Source organism: Fomitopsis serialis (genome assembly GCF_022376445.1).
Source record: "Fomitopsis serialis strain Sig1Antser10 chromosome Unknown B0H18scaffold_240, whole genome shotgun sequence".
Lineage (NCBI taxonomy): Eukaryota > Fungi > Basidiomycota > Agaricomycetes > Polyporales > Fomitopsidaceae > Fomitopsis > Fomitopsis serialis.
Window position 1 is genome coordinate 32,352 of NW_025955200.1, and position 19,046 is coordinate 51,397.

Here is a 19,046-nt window from a genome sequence, read left to right on the forward strand (position 1 = left end):
GGACGAAATCCACGGCGAACAGCCCGATGTTGAGATGACGAATCACAAGATACCGGGCACATGCATCGTAATGACGGACGTCAATCTCAGCCTCGATGGGCATCGTGCGTACCCGGTGCCTAATGACCATGAAGAAGCATTTGTTTGGACGGAGACTCAGCGATTGCTGGCTGCAGCAGCGCTGAAACCCGAAACGCCGGAGGCTTTGCAAGCCCTGGTATGTTCCCTTCATTCGATCATGCAACCGTGTAGGCTCATTCTCATCGGTTGCAACCTATCTGTAGCTGTCTCCCACTGTTCAAGATGGCACTAAAGGACGGAAAGCCAAGGAATATGTTGCCATTAGGCCTGGCCTCGCACCGTAAGCGAATATCCAACTGTTAACTCTGTGTACCTCACGGTTTGAAAGGGGTCCCATTTGAATCCAGGACAGTAGGGGGTCTCTCGTGGCATGCCTGTTCACCAACATGCCGCAAGAGATCCGCGAGATGCTCATATCCAACTTGGTTGCTTGTTTGAAGATCAGGGGGAGAATCTCAGAGAAACGTGCTCCTCATCGGAAGGAAGAGATTTCAGCTTCCCCGCTCTTCATTTCGCCTGGTATAACCGGCACGGGACAAGGGTCAGTGCCTCCATTCAAGTCTCTAATGTCCGTATGATACCTCTTGCTGAGGATAGGCTATCACAGGGCCATGATGTGCCAGTCGACGCACACCCAATACTCATTGAGAAAGACGACAATACTCGAACGAACTACGGCCAAATGCTTCCCTACCCGTCTCAAGACACCGGTAAATACAAAGACATCTACGACAATTTGCAATCCGTCTTCCAAAACCTGTTTGAATGGATGGCAGAGCAGGTATGTGGCTCTATCTACCCACTGAACTGAGTGGTTAAATATATATACAGCTCAAGGAAACGCTTTGCTTGGACTATGAAGACCTACGCATGGACGCGGAGGTATTACCTGGGAATGCCAGTTCTCTGGTCTATCCCTTCCTGTCACTTGTCATCAACCTGAACGTGGCCACTCTGGCTCACAGAGACAAGCAAGATAAGTCACTCTGTGTCGTCTTGGCGGTTGGAGAGTTCGACGGAGGCGAGCTCTGTCTGTACGAGCCCGGCCTAGCCCTCGGTCTTCGAAATGGCGACTTTGTTGCATTTCCTTCGTCACGCATTACTCACTTCAACCTCCACTTTACCGGGTGTCGCGCGTCCATTGTTCTGCACACGGACAGAGAGATAGACAGGTGGACAAAGGAAGGCCGTAACGGCTGGGCCGGCAATTCACATTTTCGGTAACCTTAGCGCCCTGTACGTACGTTATGCCCTGGGCAACCTTGATTACCTGCCCTGCAATGAAACCACGTCTCCTTGCCCGTTGGCTATGTTGTGGAAAACCGCCCTCATGCTCTGCCGCTGCCCATAGCTCTTGCAATCGCTTGAGACTATAAGCCCTTCGTCGGTCCTTCGGAGAGAGCGGACCTCAGTTCCGCGCATCTCCGCGTCTCCGGTTCAGAAGCTCAAGGTTTAGCGTTATGGCCAAAGTTTGAAGGTAGACTTTCAACCCCTAGTTCATCATCTTTGCTCAATCTTTTCACGCTCATCGTCTCACAACATGGGTTCGCGCAATACCCGATCATCTGCGGCCGCGAGCAAGGTCAAGACCCCGGCGGCGAGCAAGGCGAAGACCCCTGCGGCGAAGAAGTCTGCTGGCACAGGGGTGGCAGCCAAGTCTTCGACCAGCAAAGCTGATTCTCAAGCTGGTGCTGTACCAGCCATGAGCTATGCAGCTCGGCTCAAGGTTACGAAGGAGGGGCTGCGACCCGCATTCTCGCACATGACGGAGAAGGAGTTGGACGCACTGGCTCGGTCGACCATGGCTCAGGGGTCCAAGGCGGTCTCTGGTGAGAAGGAGCGTCAGGAAGGTACGTCCCCTACATTACTTTGTCACGGTACACAGCGCTACAGAGAGATGCAGATGTCCAAGCCAAGAGCAAGGCCATGATGGCCGAGGAGGAGGATGAGGACGTTGTTGAGGAAGGGTCAAAGGCTGGGGGATCTGACGACGGTGCTGGGTCTGGGACCGATGAGCTAGTGATACCGCCGAAGAGCGAAGGGAAGAAACCAAGTAAGTAAAATCAGTTCAAGTGGCGAGGGATGGTCTGAGGCTGCTCCAGGGTCACCGGGCAAGTCCACACCCATTACCAGGCCGCGCAAGAGGAAAAACGTGCCTTCTTCCGACCACGAGGACAGCGATGGCGAATCTGGGTCAGAGAAGCCCGAGAAGAAGAAGACCAGGACTCAACGTCAGGATCAGTCAGCGGAACAGGCAACAGCAGCGGGTGAGTTTGTCAGATAAGTTTCAGGATTGCGCATGTGCTGGTAAGATATCATTCATAAGAGCTATCAACAGGTAACAAGCGTAAGATCGTGGAGGTCACGATTACTTCTCCGCCGAAAACGCAGGCTCCGAAAGATGAGCAATCTTTGACCGCACACCTTGGTGAGAGAGCATAGCGTCCGCACTTCAGTAGCCTAACATTTTATCAGGCTCGAGGACTGCGAAGGCGAAGAAGAAAGCCGCTCCCATCGTTCTTGACAGCACAGATGAGGATGAGCTGGAGACCAGCGACAAGGAGGGGGATCCCCGAGGGAAGGAGACACGCTCATCGAAGGCTGAAGGTGAGTACAACACATTCCGGAGAAGGTGTCTCCATATGGTCGACAGGTTGAGAGACGTTTGACAGGCAAACGTGTGGCAAAGGGCAACTCCAGCAGGAGAGAGCCATCTCCCATGGACGTGGATGACTCACAGGACGGAGAAGGCTCTTCGTACAAGGGCTCGGACGGCGATGGCGAGGACGAGGATGAGAGCGCGGACCAGTTGTTGTCGAAAGACGAGGAAGCTCCGAACGAGGTAAGCCATCTCCGCCAGTTGAACTGTGGGCTGAAGCTTTCTCGGTCAGATGATTGTGAAGATGGAGGAAGAGTCCGAGTCGAAGGGCAAGAAGAGGAGGCAACCGCGGAAGAAGGCCGACGCGAAGAAGTCCGATGCGGGCAAGAATGAGCCTACCGCTGGCGCGTATGAGAAGCTCATGGAGGACGTCGACGTCCGCAGTCTTCTGGGGAAAGCCCAACAAGAGCTTAGGGTGTACCTTGCTCTGGAGAACGCTTGGCCTCGTATGAAGAAAGGCGTCTCCGAGAAGCATGCGGCGACTGCCGACATCGTTGAGCGGCTCATAACGAGCAATGTCAGGTACCAGAGGGAGGACTTCCAGAAGAAGTTCGAGCCCAACTGGGCCTTCCAGAAGACAAAGAACAAGATCATCGCATACGTACGTGTTAGCTCCCCTCATCATTCAGTACTAACCATATTCACGTTTTCCAGGTGAACAAGGCTGCACCCCAGCTTCGGCAGGAGCTCAAGCAGAAGGCGAAGCGCGTGGTGGAGAAAGAGTTCTTGTCTATCAGGCTGCCCGAGGTTGGGGCCGACGGTAAACCGGTGGATGCTGTCGAGCGCAACCAGAAGGTGAAGAAAGCCCGGGAGAATCGCATCAAGTTCTTGAAAGACAACAACACCTTTCACTACGGGCAGCTTGTGCTACCGGATCCCGAGGTTGACCCATCGGTAAGTCTTCGATCTTGAGCTCGCGGTGTGCTGCTAACTGACGCCACTCAGCTGTGGGAGGAGCCAGACCTGGACATGCCGTTCCATGGTCTGTGCGTGGCCGAGGTCATCGCTAACCAATGGTTCCGCGGACAGAACCCGGACGTGTTTCGCCCGGCGTGCAAAGAACGGTTTGACCTTGACGGTGCGTTGAAGACCATCCCAAGCAACATGATTGCCCTGGCGTGCAGTGCGGTGAGTAATTATGCCTACTGATGTGCCATTAACAAGCTTGACGATCCGAATGTCAGATTCTCGTGGCCTTGGACGAGTGGATGAACGACAACAACACGGTGGAATTCCAGGAGAAGGTGTACGCCCCAGCGTAGGCCACATATTACAGTCATCTCACAGGATAGTTCTGACACTCAATAGGTACGATCGCCTGCTGTCTGGCGTGGAGATGATCCGTCGGTTGGCCAATCCGAACAACAAGGACTATGACGAGGGCTGGGAAAACCTCTCGGAGTCCCTGAACGCCAGTCTGTCCAAGAACATCAGGTAGGCGGCTGACTTTATTTGATTACATTTCTAACAATCGTTCAGGGTGTTCGCTGGGCTTCGGGTGGATTCGCAGAGTGGGCAAGGCGAGGAGAAGTCCAATGCGGACCTAGACCCTCTCATCAACGCTGGGAAGGTGAAGGCGAGGTGGCGGTCGAGGGGTGGTGCTCCCGACAACGCTCAGGCTGGGCCGTCCAATGCTGCGTCCAAGGATAAGGCCTAGGTGCGTGGGTTATCTCATCAGTAGGTTGCAAGACTGAGCTATCCACAGGGCTCAAATGTTGGAGGGTCGCTTGTAAGATACTGTCTTTCCCCTCTCTCCTCATCTTTGCTGGCATCGTCTTTGCTGGCGTCATCCTCATGCGTATCATCTCCGCTGGCGTTATTGTGCTCTGTTGTTGTACCGCTCTCCGCTGCCCTCCAATGATATCCAGCCCCCTCACGTTGTATCCATGTCCACCGCATTCGCATACCCGTCGTGTAGGATTGCCGCTGTGTACCGTCGCCCATCACGCCCATGTACGAAATCGATATATTTATGACAGCTAATTCATGAATGTGCGTTATCCGGGCGGGTAAATAAATTGAGGAATAACAACCCTGAGGGAACAGCGGCCCTGAAACCGTGTGCTTTGAATCAAATGAGAGAGAACAAGAAAGTCATTAAACATATTTTTGCTATTCTCTGAAGACATTTCAATCATACCAAACTCAAATGTTCCCCGCGGAGAGCGCTGCTATGGATGTATTCATAGTAAGGACCAAACAACAACAACCTGATTCAAGCAAACGAGGCAATCTTGCAACTGGTTTGATAGATTTCTGACACCTTTAAACAGGGGTACTTGTATTGAGTCGTGTTTGAGCGGTTTGGTCGCTTCAAACCGGTTTGGCTATCTTCAAATCAATTCTAAGAGCTCCGGCCCTGCGGGCAGTTTTTCCTGATGTCCCAGATCTAACAGGTAAAGCCAATATACCTCCAAGGGCAACGGCTGCAAATTTGCTGGCCGCCGCAATCCAATACATGAATGTGCGACGAGGCGGGGCTCCAGCAAGTCCCCGGACATGACGGCGATAAACTTCTGATATGGTCAGCGAACCACGACAATGCAGACTGAATCAACTGTCAGATGAGAGTCTGCAGTGACGGTGACGGAACCTGCCTTGTGCATTTGCATAGCAATTGGAGATAGTGTATGATTGTTAGAAAGCTCACTGTGGTGCCATTGCGTTCGATTCGCTTGCATCGCTGCAGGATGGACGGCAGACTGTCATCGAAGAAGCCTTCGCCAACGTCCCCATCTCTCAGCAACCCAGCGAGAGATGTTGTACATTCTTGCAGTGAATTGGCAACAACCGCGCTTCCAAGTCGTGCCAGAAAAGGTGCTACAGACGGGGCCAGAGCCATCGCCGTCCTATTGCGTTGAACCCACTTTCTGACTGCTGCTCCGCCTGTCTTCTTTTTACAAGTTTCTCCAAAAGTGTAGTCAGCACGTCGATGATGTTTGGATTTCTTGGGCTTTGCTTGATGACGCGCGCGACTCGCGGTGTGCCTTGTTGAGACTGGTAGTCTGTTCGCAAGCAGTACTGATATGGAAACAATTGTGCACTCACCATTGGTCTCAGGCGGTGCATCATCCTCTGTTCCTGTCACCTCTTTCGCATCTTGGAGTGTCCTTAGCTTGTACTCCGGAGTATGCATCGAGACGTGCACTCACTAGGCTGTCCTGTCTCCTCCCACTCTACTCCTGTCACCCCTCCCGTTCCTTCGTCGTCGGGAAAGCTGGGTGTACTAGAGCGTGTCGAGGGTGCTGCTCGGCCCGTAGCTCCAAGCCAATTTCCCTGGGCATTGGCCGAGTCCCAAAGACACCACAGAACTGATTGGAGAATTCGGTCAGCCAGTGGACATTGCTCTAGAACCGCTTCGAGAGCAGTTGCCTCAGTTAGGGAGAGAACGAGATTAATCATGGGGTGTGGGCAGGGATCTGTTGCCAGTGGGTCGTCGGACATGGTCAGCGAAGACATCTGTTGATGCCCATACCGACAGCCTCACCCAGGCGAAAGAGGAAGAAGATTGGATTGACCTTGGCAAAAACGATGTACATACATACGAAGATTTGTTATACGTAATGTGTCCTTTATATATTCGTAGCTGCCACTGCCTATACATTGTAGGCACTTGGAACCCACACACCTTGCACCGCGGGCTCCCCCTTCACGATATCCCTCAAGTGATCCCCAGCGGTCGTCATAACCGCCATTCTGACGTCCGCAACACAGTGTGTGACCATGGACTTGACATATTTCATCGTCACTCGACCCTTGAGTTGCTGGGCAATGGGATACGTGTTGAGGTCGACTTCCTAGTTTGGATAGCCCAGGAGGTGCCTACTGAGAAAATTGAGGATGACGGCATTAATGCCGTGGTGTAGCGAGTAGAACATCCTCGAGGTGGGCGGATGCGCCGCCATGGCAGCGAACACTTTGACAGCAAGAACCTGTGATTTGAGCAGCTCGTCCCTGAAACGAGCTACAGCTGCCCGGGAGGCATAGGGGGAGCGAACCCATGGTTTGCCAACATCACGGGATATCTCCTACGTCCAGATGGAGTGAGATCTAGTAGAGTACAGAGGCATTGGAACTCACCAAAGAAACAAAGTCTTGCAGTACTCGGGGAAGTGCATGCTTCTCTATACTGGCGCGTCGGACCTTGTGGAAGTCCCATGGGTGTGCCAGAACGATATAGGCTCGAGCTGCTCCGTGGAGAACCAGATTGTCCAACTCCACCTGATCTACCGCCGGCCTTGCAGTGCCCCTCCTCCAGTAAACGGCGGGGGCGAAGGTGAGATCGTTGGTCCTGATAATCTGTCGAAACCCGCCTGCCTCAGACACTAGCGTTCTCTGCAGTGTCGTCCCCCTTCCCCATCGCCTCCCCAACCCTTTGCGAGCGGGTTTGTACTTGAAGAGGCCACTAGGGGTCGCCATGCGAGTCTTGGAGTGAACCCAAGTTCTCTCCCAGACGTGTGTGAGGAGCTTAGGTGACTTGATCTTTGACTCTCGCACGAAGACGAAGAACATCGAGAGGGCAGGCTGAGCCGTAACACCCAGGAGTTTCTCCATCTGCAGAGGATGGTTTTAGCGGTGAATGAGCGATAGGTACAAGGACTCACCTTGCCCATGATATTGGGGGCGGACTGGGAGACGCAAACCTCGAGCAAGACCAAGACATGCGCCGCTGCACCTAAGAAAATGAGCAGGCACAGATCGGGTTTGATCCACCCGCCCGAGCCGTCTTGAAGTAAGTACGAGCTGGCCGAGGTGAGGCCGGATACCTGACCCGAGGAGTAGAGATGGGCGTTATTGGATGCATGAAGGTAGGCATAGGTATAGAGGAAGTGGAAGACTTGTTGAAAGTACGAGATGAGCCCCTCATGAGTATGGCTGGGCATGGCGGCTCTGAGTTCAGTACAAGAGTGTTGGGATGGAGTTGTACTCACCTACATCTACACGCCTTTCCCATCGGCGTTATCCATGACACAATTGACAGCTTTGTTGTATCGGTCCATCCTTGCTTCTTGTATTCTGCGCTTCCGGACCGCGGGACTAAGGTAAGCGCGCGTGCAACACGTTGCACACGCCACTGGGATGCCTGGCAAGACGCGTAAACTCGGTTCATAATGATACACATGCATCAGTGAAGATGGGATATGAGTAGTAATATACATATGACTAGTGAGTGGCCTCAATCTTCACCGTCGTACATCTCCTGCCTGAACAGACCGACCTCACCGTATGGTCCGATACCGCCGCCTAAAAATGCCTTGCCACCGTGGCCTCCTATGCCACTAAGTCCGCCGGCGATCTGCTGCGACGCCGCGTGCATCATGGACATAAGATCTGCGCCAACGTTTCCCCAATCTTTCGATCGAGTCTGCAGAGGGGGATGCTTCGTCCACTGTTGCGGCTTCAGTTGATGGAGGTAGTGCCAGGTGAGGATAGATTGCATGCGAGCGTTGAATGTGAGGAATGCGTCAGGAGGCATCGTCTTCGGTGAAGCTGATCCTGGCTGAATGAGATCCAGCCACCGCTGTTCGAAACGAGATGAGTATGGCTGTGCAAGTGGCGTATATGACCTCTCGAACTGACCATGAAATTGGGATCGTTCTCCCAATCCTGGAACCCCACTGCACTCGCAGCTCGATGATTGAACATGACGAACTCCTGTCGTTCGTACGACAGCATGCAGCATTCGATCCGTGTACCGGGGTCGAAGCTCGAGGCCGGTATGAACTCGAGACCGTCATGACCCTCGCCTAGATCTCCTATAATGACGATCATGAAGCCCTGGAGCCTCTTGAGGGACGGCACGGCGGCGGCCATCTATATAGTCCTTGTGAGAACATAAGCTGCCGCGCCACAAGATGGCTTACCTTCTTTGCTTGGTACAAGAACTCTGTTCTGCTCTGAGCCACCATAACAAGGAAGACCTCCCTACCGAGTTTGTTCTCGTGTCCGTTGAGCCTGACCGCGCCATATTTGATGCGAAACTGCACGTCAGAGTTCTTGATTGTTGTCCGGGGTGCAACACTCATCGTGACCTTGGACCAGCCCATCCCGCTGACGGACATGTATCTCTTGACAGTGGACGCGATGGGAAAGGCGAACTCCTCCTCGAACGTTGGCACTACAGCGACCGCTCTGTGTTCCTGCGGCCAGAAATCAAGACTGTGTCACATTAACGTCAAGCATCATGAACACATGTCACTCCGCCCACTCACGTTAAGCAACAGATGAAAGAAATCCAGTGCTTCAGTATGCCGGTGTGCAAGTCCCACTGCCAGCTCCTCGCCAAAACATCTTGAATCAGCCAGAACTGTTGTTCCGCCATCCCCGTAATGGACTGAAGAAATACATGATGAATGAGCGAGAATTGGTTGATTCATGATGGGATTATCCTACCTTCATCAAAAGCCCGTCTCGATTGTTAGCCACCCACTGATTCTGTAGCTCCCAAATCGCCATGAAGGCCTCGCGCACGACCTCCTGCTCATCACCATCTGGGAGGACCCGCCTGAAGAGGTCCCAAAATCGTCTGGGATCCCCCGGTTAGCGGAGGCCACGCCAACCTTCTGGGCAGAACCATAGGCCTCCAGGTCTCGGATGACCTGCATATTCTGACCGCGGGGGTCATGTTCATCTAACGAGGTGTTGGCACCGAACGAGGTGTTGGGGGAATAGATGTCTGAGTCCGGCGCATAGGAGTGAATGCTGTCGTTTGTGTCAGGGACCGACGGCGCAGACCCGTAGTCCGAGTCATAATCACTTCCGTAGTTAGCGCGCCGGGGGGATCGTGGTGGCCAGACATAGTGAGAGTCGGCAGCCTGCGTCGAAGTCAAGAGCGTAGGTTCGTCAGCCACTTGTGGGCCATGGGAACAGCCCGGGGAAAACACACTACAACTCCGAAACCGGAACATGTACCACCACGGTCTTAGTCTCTCCGTCAAGGTATTCAGAAATGCAACTTACCGATTCAGCCTTGCTACGGCTCGCGGCATGCTTGCCTCACGACAATCATCGGCGATGTGTTATGTCAAGGGAATAGGGCGGGAGTCGGGCATCGCGGTAGCGCGACATTTGACGCATCATGCAGGCCAAAAAAGGCAGGTCCGCCGTACCGCTGTGAACCACTGTTGGTATCTCAACTGCAATAACAGATCAGCACGTACCCATCTGAGTGCACAAGATGCATGAGTCACCATCTTATGAGTATTAAGGAGGGTACACGGGCCATGGGAAAGCCGTGGGGCCATGCATGGACTCTCATGAGCCGTCCCTTGAGAGTGTGCAACACATTGCACACACCATAAAAGGCAAGTGCGTACTATACAACTCTCCTCAACGAATATCACCCTGGCAAATGACAGCAACATTACTTACTGGTGCAGCGATTGATGAGCGTGGCTTGTCAGACGATCCTTCATGAGTACAGACCATAGTCCATCTATGGTAGATGCAAGTGAATTACTGAATAACTGACGCTGTCACTGAACCGATACTGACGATCCCTACAGGATGAAAGACTTACCACAGACTCGAGGAACACGCTCATAGACGGTCCAGTGAATGCTAAGAAGGTAATGGCATGGATGGGATGCGGAAACCAGGGAAGTATGACATGGGCGAGAAAGCACGGCGACCTTTACCTCATAACTCGAATGAATGGGGATCAGACACCGGTACAAGCGACTTTACCATGCTCCGAGAGTGGTGAGCATCGCTATGTATTCCTTTGGGAGGACATAACACCTCTCCATACCACATGTGAGCACGCTCCAGCGACTACACTCCCGTGTTCTAATATTTCTTTGTATTGACAGCCATATTTCAAGCTCATGGCAAGAGGCAAAGCAAAGTCATGCCATTCGACGCATATTCCCCTTGGTAACGCTGAGGACAACACTTGCCCAGTGTGCGACAAGCCTCTCAAATCGGCTCAAGGGCTCATGGCCCACCTATCATCCGCTCAGTCTTGCAAGTGGTACAGGAAAGGAAAGAATCCGGAACCAAGGTGCGAAATCCCAGTGCTGGTAAACGAGGCTGCTCCTGCTACAGACATGGACATGGACGTGGACGTGGAAGACTTCCGCGACGTCCTTGAGATGAGGGACTTGTTCCGGTTCACACTTCCCACCTCGGTCCACTCACCCATTCCAACTGAGGGTGAAGCCTCGTCGTCGTCATCCACAGGGGCCCTGCAGCTCAGCCGTTTCCCAATCCACCCGGACCTGCCTTGGACGATGATGACAATACCAGAGTTGAAGAAGAGGACGAGCTCGCGGGCAAGGTGATATGAATGGAGGAAACAATAGTGAAGACATGGAGGGCCTACTTCGGAGAGGACGAAGAAGGAGTGGACCTGGACGAAGAGGACCGAATGGACGTGGACGGCGAAGATGAGGCTCAGAAGCCGCTAGACCCGAACCAAAAATGGAGACCCTTCGCGTCCGAGCTCGACTGGCGAGTAGCCATGTGGGTTGTTCGAGAGGATGTCGGTCAGAAGTCGCTCAATCGGTTTCTGAGCATACCGGGTGTACGTGTCTCTCCATATCACTATGCTGGACCAGCCCTAACTCCGAGTGATGGATCTTAGGTGGTTGAAAAGCTCGGTCTTACGTTCAAAGACGTACGCGAGCTCTTCATGAAGATTGATGCCATCCCGGAGATGGCGGTGTGGAAGACATCGTCTCTCGCATTCCCGGACAGGCCGGATGAGAAGCATCTCGTTCGATACCGAGACATCCTTGAAGCAATCAAGGCGCTGCTGGGCAACCCGTCCTACGCGAAGTACATCGTGTATCGCCTGAAGCATGTCTTCACGGATCGGTCGAGGACAAAGCACATTTTCACGGAGATGTGGACAGGACTGTGGTGGAACGCGGTGCAGGTGAGTTGCAATCTGATTATCTGTATTACTACAGACAATTCTGATGAGCGAGTAACAGAAGTTAATTCCCCGGGAGCACGCCGTCGCCCCCATCATCATTTCCACCGATAAGACACAACTCACTCAGTTTGCGGGCAACAAAGCGGCGTACCCGGTCTATCTCACACTTGGCAACATCCCTCGGGCCATCCGTCGCAAACCGACAGAGCACACCTGCATTCTATTGGGATATCTCCCTGTGACCAAGATCGGAAAGAAGCAGCTTGGCAAGCGGGAATGCAAGGCAAGGGGTCAGAGACTCTTTCATGCGGCAATGTGTATTATTCTTCAGCCTCTCGTGCGCGCAGGTTTGGATGGCATCGAGGTCACCGGAGGCGATGGCTCCGTCCGCCATGTGCACCCCATCCTGGCTTCTTACGTGGCTGACTATCCAGAACAATGTCTGGTGGCGTGCTCAAAGTACGGCACCTGTCCGAAGTGCATGTGCCCCGCAGACAAGCTGCAAGACGATGCCCTCAAGGACCCGCGCACCCCCGAGGAGACGGAGCGCATCATCAGGGAGGCACGAGCTGAGGGAAACATGCCCGCCGCCGCCGACACCCTGTGCATGGAACAAGAGGTCAGCGGCGGTGTGAAGACACCATTCTGGACGGACCTGCCGTACACTGACATCCACATGTCCATCACCCCGGATGTGTTGCATCAGCTGTACCAGGGGGTGTTCAAACACCTGGTCTCGTGGTGCCAGGATCTCCTCAGCCCTGAGGAGCTCGACAACCGTCTCCGTTGTCTCCCAGGCGCGTACGGCATTCGGCACTTGAAGAACGGGATCTCGTCGCTGGCCCAGGTGTCAGGCAAGGAAAGGAAGGAAATGGTGCGCATCCTCCTAGCCTGTCTTGTTGGCAAGATACCGAAGGCGGTCATGCTCACCTTCCGGTCCATTCTCGACTTCATCTACCTAGCGCAGTACCCGACTCACGACGACACCACTCTAGGATATATGACGGACACTCTGAAGACGTACCACAAGAATAAAGATGTCTTGATCAAGCTTGGAATCCGGGAACACTTCAATATCCCTAAGTTTCACTCGCTGATGCATTACGTGGATTCCATCCGCCAGTTCGGCACCACCGACAATTACAACACGGAGATGTTCGAACGTCTCCACGTCGACTTCGCGAAAAAGGTGTGGCGCACCTCGAATCACCGGGACGAGTTCCCCCAAATGATGAAATGGATCACGCGTCGAGAGAAGATGGCCGCATACGAGGCCTTTCAAAAGGAGTGTCTAGTGGAGGAGGTATCAGAGGACTTAGACGGCAACCCTGAGGACTCAGAAGGGGCAGCTTCTTGTCCAGAAGAGGTTGTGGACGTTGGGAACAATGTCAAGACAGCTAAGTATCCTCCAGCGCCTCAGCAGCATCTAACTCGTATCCAGGAGCGGCACAATGCTCCTGGTTTCTCCACCGCCTTGACCGCCTTCATTAACAATATACAGCCATCCGAACTTCGACTGAACCGCCACGACCTCTCTCGAACGTGGCTACCTTTCGATCGGCTGGATGTCTACCACCAAGCCCGCTTCAGTCCTTTCGCGCTGTCCGACGGTAAAGAGGAGCAAGACATCGTCAAGTCTATCCCCGGCTCAGCTATCAAGGGAAGGAAGGCACGGTTTGACACCGTCATTGCTCTTGAGAACGGGGAAGCCGAATCCACAGGGGTTAGAGGTAGGACCAGCGGTTCAATCGTCACGGGTGTGCTGCTCACAAGGCCTGTTGTAGGTACACAAGCTGGAAGACTGAAGGTAATATTCAGGCTGCCTGAGAAGCTCCTGGCTCGCCAAGGCGGCGGATGTTCACCCTCATGGTGGCCCAAAGGACCACTGGCTTACGTCGAGTGGTATTCGAGATTTGCAAGTGCCGCGGATCCCATCCACCTCATGTACACTGTAAATCGACCACCGCTACGTTCTGACGGCCTTCCACCTGGGCAGATTATTCTGCTCTCACAGATACGTCAGTCGTGTCAGCTTGTGCCCGCCTTCCCCGACGGGTCCCGAGGTACAGTGCCCCAAAATTGGACCTCGGAGAACGTGCTAGACGAGGCAAACCGACTCTTACTGAATAATTGGGCTGGGATGTACGCTTATCAGACACTGTGGTAGTATATTGTATCTACATAATTGTATTCTACTGTTTGAGAAACCGCTAGGTTTGCTTGCGAGCGCTTGTGACCGCAACTTCGCCGCCATCATAGTGCGAGACACTGCTTTACACTCCTCCGGCAACTTCCCACTTCAGCAGACAGCTCGTCTTTCTTGAGACTTGGATGTGCTGCTTACACAACAACCCTCGTGCTTACAATCCAAATCACTTGTTCAGCTTGCTTTCCTCACCGTCATGGTTCGCCCGGATCCGCGAGTGCTCCGGCTGCTCGCTCCTGCTCTTCCAACCTATGCAATCACTGCTCACTACTCCCAACCATGTCTGCGAGTTGGGCCCGAACTCAATCACGTCACCGTGGTGTGCCTGCAGAGAAGGAATTTCGGAGTTTTGTTTGACTACGTGTGTGAAGTTTGTTCTGTACATTCGGATGAATTGACATGCAATTGAATTCTAGTGCGTAAAGAACGACTGCTCCGTCTGTCCGGCCACGCGCAGCAACGAGCAAGGGACGAGGAAGGATCGCATGCAGGCTCTGGCCGCAATAGACCTGTTGGATCCTCCAGCAACGCTTGGCGGATGGGTACTCTTGGGGTCGATACTAGAGAGTCACGTCGGGGCTTTCATGCCGAAGTGTTTGCAGGGGCCGTCTGTGAAAGTAGTTGTGGAGACATTGGTATTTGCCTTCAATGGTGAGTCACACTCTGTTATCTAGCTTCGTCGAGCTCACGCTGTGCCATTTGACTCAGGACGGACATGCTCCTATGTCGCTCCCTCTCATATGGGAGATACACGGCGACAAGATCAAAATCTCACTTGATCAACCCCTCACCATCCAGCTCTTCCGCGGGCTCAACGTGTGGAAGAGTCATTGAGGTCCACTTGACGCGACTTTCGATTTCTTCCACGTCGACACCGAGAAGTTTATCCCCGCGTGTTTGTGCCCCCAAGTCTCCCTCCGCCTCACCTTACCTCTGCGGTACACGCCTGTATTCAAAGACACGGCGGTATCCATTACCGTGCATGCCACCGAATACGCTCGCGGCATGAAATCTCTCCATCCCATGTGCTCAATGAAGGCGGAATTTACGGCCCTCGACTTCTATTTCCCCGTGGACATGCCGCAGCGCCGCCAATGCTTCAAGGCGGACTGGAGAATTGAGCACCGTGGCAGCCCCCAAGGAACGGTCGCAGTGCGACCTCTCATGGGCGAAGACGGGTGTACGGTGGAAGACCTCGTTCCGCCAGAGGAAAACTCGGACTGGGACTGGGACTCGAACTCAGACGGATCAGACGCGGTAGATGGTGAAGGCGCAATGGCTGTTGCTGATGGCATAGAGGAGCCGGGCGCGGTGGAAATCTGGGAGGTTCTCCCAGGAGGCAAGGAGATCCCGTACGTCGAGAGCGCGAGGGCTGCTGAAGAGCTTCAGCGCTCGGAGGTGGAGGTCTGGGAGGTCAGGCGAAACGGCTTCCTTGTTCCATGTATCTAGTGAGTGAGGCGTGTAAATGTGATGAATGAAATCAATGTCGTTCTCAAATAATTGGAGCCGATCAATGAGCTGCAAGCGTTTGTCAAGGGCTTAAACCTGCTTCCGCTACGTCAGAGTAATCCCAGAACAGGTACACAATCCAGCATCACACAATTATTCTTCATAAATGTGAGTACTTGCGCTCGAAATTACATCTCTACTTATTCCTACCGCGTGGGCCAGCCACGGGCGCTTCATTGCAATAAGACGCGCGTCGGCCTCCCACGCGCTTTCCGTCTCTTTCAACCACTTACGGTCGCTCATCACTGCTTCAGTCGCTTGCTCGCCCCATCCCCTCCGCTTATTCGACTATGGCTATCACGCGTATAGATCAGAGACTCCTCAACATTATCTGTAACGTGGCTACGTTACATTCACGTAGTTACTAAATTAGGACAGATAATGTATCTACGATCGCGTGCGTAGGCGCCGTCCCTTAAGGACGGCGCCAGCGAGTGTGGGAGTTCCAGCTCCTTTACACTCGTCACCAATACCGCACCACTCTGGAATAGAGACTGGGTGCAGCGTATCATGGCGTGAGTAAGGGGGCGTTATACTTTTTTACGCTCCTTCGAAAGCTCGAACTTCTACACAGAAGTGCGTGCGGTCGAATACGACGTTGAGAACGTCGAGCGCGATCTATCATAACAAAACATCACTCCATCACGGAGTACGACCGAACAGGCAGGCCGCTACCACAAAGAGATAGCCGCGGCCGCTTTCAAAAGAAAGCATCCTCGATGACGACCAATACGTCGTCACCAACTGCCCCGAAAGGCAACCCAAGTGATGAGGCCTCGACCAGTAAGGTCGAGGCCCCAGTGCAACCACATGGGACCTCGTCGTCTCCTTCCACCAAGAAGGAGCGTGAGGACCTAGGGCCCGAAGAAGGGGTATCGAGCAGGAGGGCTCAGTCATCTCGACGAGCGACTTCTACCATACGACCAACACACAGGATGCGCCTGCAAAGGAGCATTCTGCTGGATCGAGGACAGAACAGCACAAACCTCGATCCCGAGCTTCCAGTGCAACCGGTTCTCGAACAGGATCCCGTACGGGATCCCGTAAGGCGGCGAAAGCCTTGAGCGTACTTGACGACTTCAAGATATCGCTGGGCCAGCTCCGCGAGGAGTCTCGCCAGAATGCGGCCAACTTCGACGCGAAGTTGGCTGCAGTATTGGAAGACGCAAACCAGAAAATGACAACTGTCCGCCAGGCAGCTGAGATGTCCGATACCGACGCAGTAAGTGACACGGAATCGATACAGACGTCAGGGGTACGGGACACAGTACCCCAACCTGAGGACCAGGAGGACCCGGTTTTCAAGGCAGCCGCGGAGGCCATCAACTCCCCTCGCCAGCGAGGAGAGTTAGAAGAGGAGTACCAACAACGTCGGGCGGCAAGGGACAGGATCCCGATACCGACACGGACGACTACTACCCCGAGTAGTAGTCGCCAGGTAAGATCACCTTACCGGACGTCAGGGCCTGAGTATGATAAGATCCATTATCACTACCGGGCCCCACCGCAATCGCCCTCTCCTACCATGGTCCCACCGTTCAGGCGACCGTCGGTATCGAGCAGCAGTGGGACGGATGAGGGCACTGAACCAGTAACCCCATCCCCCGCGGAACGGAAGCATGGTACGACCCCTCGTACGGAGGGCGTCCGACCGCAGGCCAGCGCATCTCAAAAGACCGCTGCTCGCGAAGAAATCAGGAGGTACTTCCGCGGGGAAGTACCCAAACCTGATAACAGATCCACGTACTCCCGAGAGGGAGTACGAGTATCATTCCCACCCGGAGTAGGGGGTTCCAGTTCGTCGTCTGGACAGACGAGCCATGAGTACGACTACCAAGGCATGTACTCCTACATGCAAGGTAGTAGTACTCATGAACACGGACCATCCACATCCAAAAGGGACATGGATGGCCCAGCGCACAACACCAGTCGCTCCCTCGATCGATGCCTAGGCATGATTGAGGAACTGGTGAGTGACGATCCAGACGGTGAAGCACCAGGTTACTTGAGGTCGGCCAAGATGGACAAGCCGTCCACCTGGGCCGGCACCGATGACCTATACCGGTTCGAAGAATGGCTCTTCGAACTATTAACGTACTTCTCAGTGCTCCGGATAACGGGTCCACGTTTAGACATGGACCGGTTACGGCTCACCGGGAATGTGTTGACTGACGGTGCCAAAGATTGGTATTTCCGTCATGTACAGTCTCCTCGACGGACGAGGCGACATTGGCGGTTCGCGGAAGCAATCGCCGCACTGCACCGGCGATTCATTCACCAAGATGGTGAAATTAAGGCCGCCGAATCGTGGAATAAGGTGACCTACCACAAGAGTGGTGGGGTCACCGAATTACTCGACAGGATGTCCCAGTACGCCGACCGCATGACGGAGCGTCCTGGGGACTATGAATGGAAGCGACGATTCCTAGCGGCACTACCTTCAGACATGGAGGAGACCTTACGAAAGGTCTCCTACATCTCGCCCGAACGATCGTCGTTCGGTAAGATGGTGAAGGCAGCAAGCGACTACGAGTTTGCGATGTTGTCGGCGGCGGCCTCTAAGACGACCCCGTCAACCACCACCACCAGAGATGGTGGTGGTACATCGAAGCCCGTTGCCCCAGCAGTCCTGGCCGGTCGAGCCAGGACGACTGGTCCGTTCGCTCGATTCATGACCCGACCAAGTGTGGGGGCCGTGGTGGTGTCGAAGCCAGCACCACCGGTGTCCAAAGCGGTGGTGGTCAGCGACAAGGGTCCGCCGAAATCCACACCAGCGCCAGCAGGGAAAACGACCACTGGCGCGAGTGGTAGCACCATAGTGTGCTGGAGTTGCGGCGAGCCCAGACACACTTCTCGAGAAAAGGAGAAGTGTAAGAACGGTGGCAGAATGCCGCCCAGCAAGACGGGTCGCATGTATGCGGCACGGATTGCGGAGGACAGTGGGGAGGACCAGGATGATGGATTCGTCCATGTCCAGCCCGAGTCTAACGAGCACGTCGACCAGACGGTGGACGTGCCAGACTACGACAACGGGAATGTGACCGACCATCCTCAATCTGAGTATGGCGGGTCGCAATACGCATACGACGACCCAGGAGACGAGTCTCCTGTGGACGAGTATGACGATGAGGATGGAGCTGTAGCGCAGCTCGGGCTCATGACATTCCGAGCAATGCGCGTGGAACACCGATCGTCGACTCGGGTGAGCCAGGAAAACCTGGCACACCCATCGTATAATGCCGCCATGACGGACATTACTCGAATGAGTGCGATACAAATGCTACCGCCAGCCCGTACCATGAAGGCGGCCTGGCTGTACGACTCGAAGATCCGAAGGACCTCCGAGCCGGCGGACCAGCCAGAACACAGTCCCGAAGCGACTCGGACGCTCTGCGCGGAGATCGACGTCAATGGCGTGAAGGCGTACACGCTGTTCGACACAGGGTGTACGACCGATGCCATGTCCCCGGAACTGGTGTTCCTGGCCAAGGCCGACAGGGTAGATCTGAGGGAGCCCCTCAATCTACAGCTAGGTACGAAGGGTAGTCGCACCACCATCAACTATGGAGCACGCCCCCGTATCCAGGTCGGCCCCGTGAACGGTGTCAACTACATGGACGTAGTTGACATCGACAGGTACAACGTCGTTCTGGGAACCACGTTCTGCATCAAGCACAACGTGGTCCTCGACTTCCGCACCCACCAGATCTGGG

General features: G+C 54.2%; 3 protein-coding genes across 3 annotated transcripts; 2 read left to right on the plus strand and 1 right to left on the minus strand.

The window, feature by feature from the left end:
* Positions 1 to 1,621: 1,621 nt before the first annotated feature.
* B0H18DRAFT_961095 (uncharacterized protein) lies at positions 1,622 to 4,397 on the plus strand (the record flags this gene model as incomplete). Its single annotated transcript, XM_048043031.1, has 12 exons — positions 1,622 to 1,931; positions 1,967 to 2,134; positions 2,184 to 2,348; positions 2,420 to 2,509; positions 2,557 to 2,688; positions 2,754 to 2,923; positions 2,973 to 3,341; positions 3,395 to 3,634; positions 3,686 to 3,868; positions 3,925 to 3,986; positions 4,049 to 4,174; positions 4,220 to 4,397. The coding sequence occupies 12 exons, from the start codon at positions 1,622 to 1,624 to the stop codon at positions 4,395 to 4,397; spliced, it is 2,193 nt and encodes a 730-aa protein (XP_047885436.1).
* Positions 4,398 to 5,073: 676 nt separating this feature from the next.
* Positions 5,074 to 9,904, minus strand: B0H18DRAFT_961096 (uncharacterized protein; the record flags this gene model as incomplete). The annotated part of the gene is made up of 19 exons (XM_048043032.1): positions 5,074 to 5,256; positions 5,391 to 5,560; positions 5,608 to 5,745; positions 5,789 to 5,839; positions 5,893 to 6,199; positions 6,228 to 6,258; positions 6,282 to 6,336; positions 6,369 to 6,537; positions 6,673 to 6,768; positions 6,821 to 7,294; positions 7,345 to 7,630; positions 7,672 to 7,823; positions 7,959 to 8,261; positions 8,321 to 8,554; positions 8,605 to 8,880; positions 8,953 to 9,074; positions 9,171 to 9,555; positions 9,701 to 9,735; positions 9,901 to 9,904. The coding sequence occupies 19 exons, from the start codon at positions 9,902 to 9,904 to the stop codon at positions 5,074 to 5,076; spliced, it is 3,471 nt and encodes a 1,156-aa protein (XP_047885437.1).
* An 884-nt stretch (positions 9,905 to 10,788) lies between these two features.
* Positions 10,789 to 15,273, plus strand: B0H18DRAFT_1127217 (uncharacterized protein; the record flags this gene model as incomplete). Its single annotated transcript, XM_048035265.1, has 7 exons — positions 10,789 to 11,018; positions 11,057 to 11,264; positions 11,325 to 11,618; positions 11,677 to 13,348; positions 13,403 to 13,425; positions 14,533 to 14,640; positions 14,704 to 15,273. The coding sequence occupies 7 exons, from the start codon at positions 10,789 to 10,791 to the stop codon at positions 15,271 to 15,273; spliced, it is 3,105 nt and encodes a 1,034-aa protein (XP_047885438.1).
* Between the last annotated feature and the right edge of the window lie 3,773 nt (positions 15,274 to 19,046).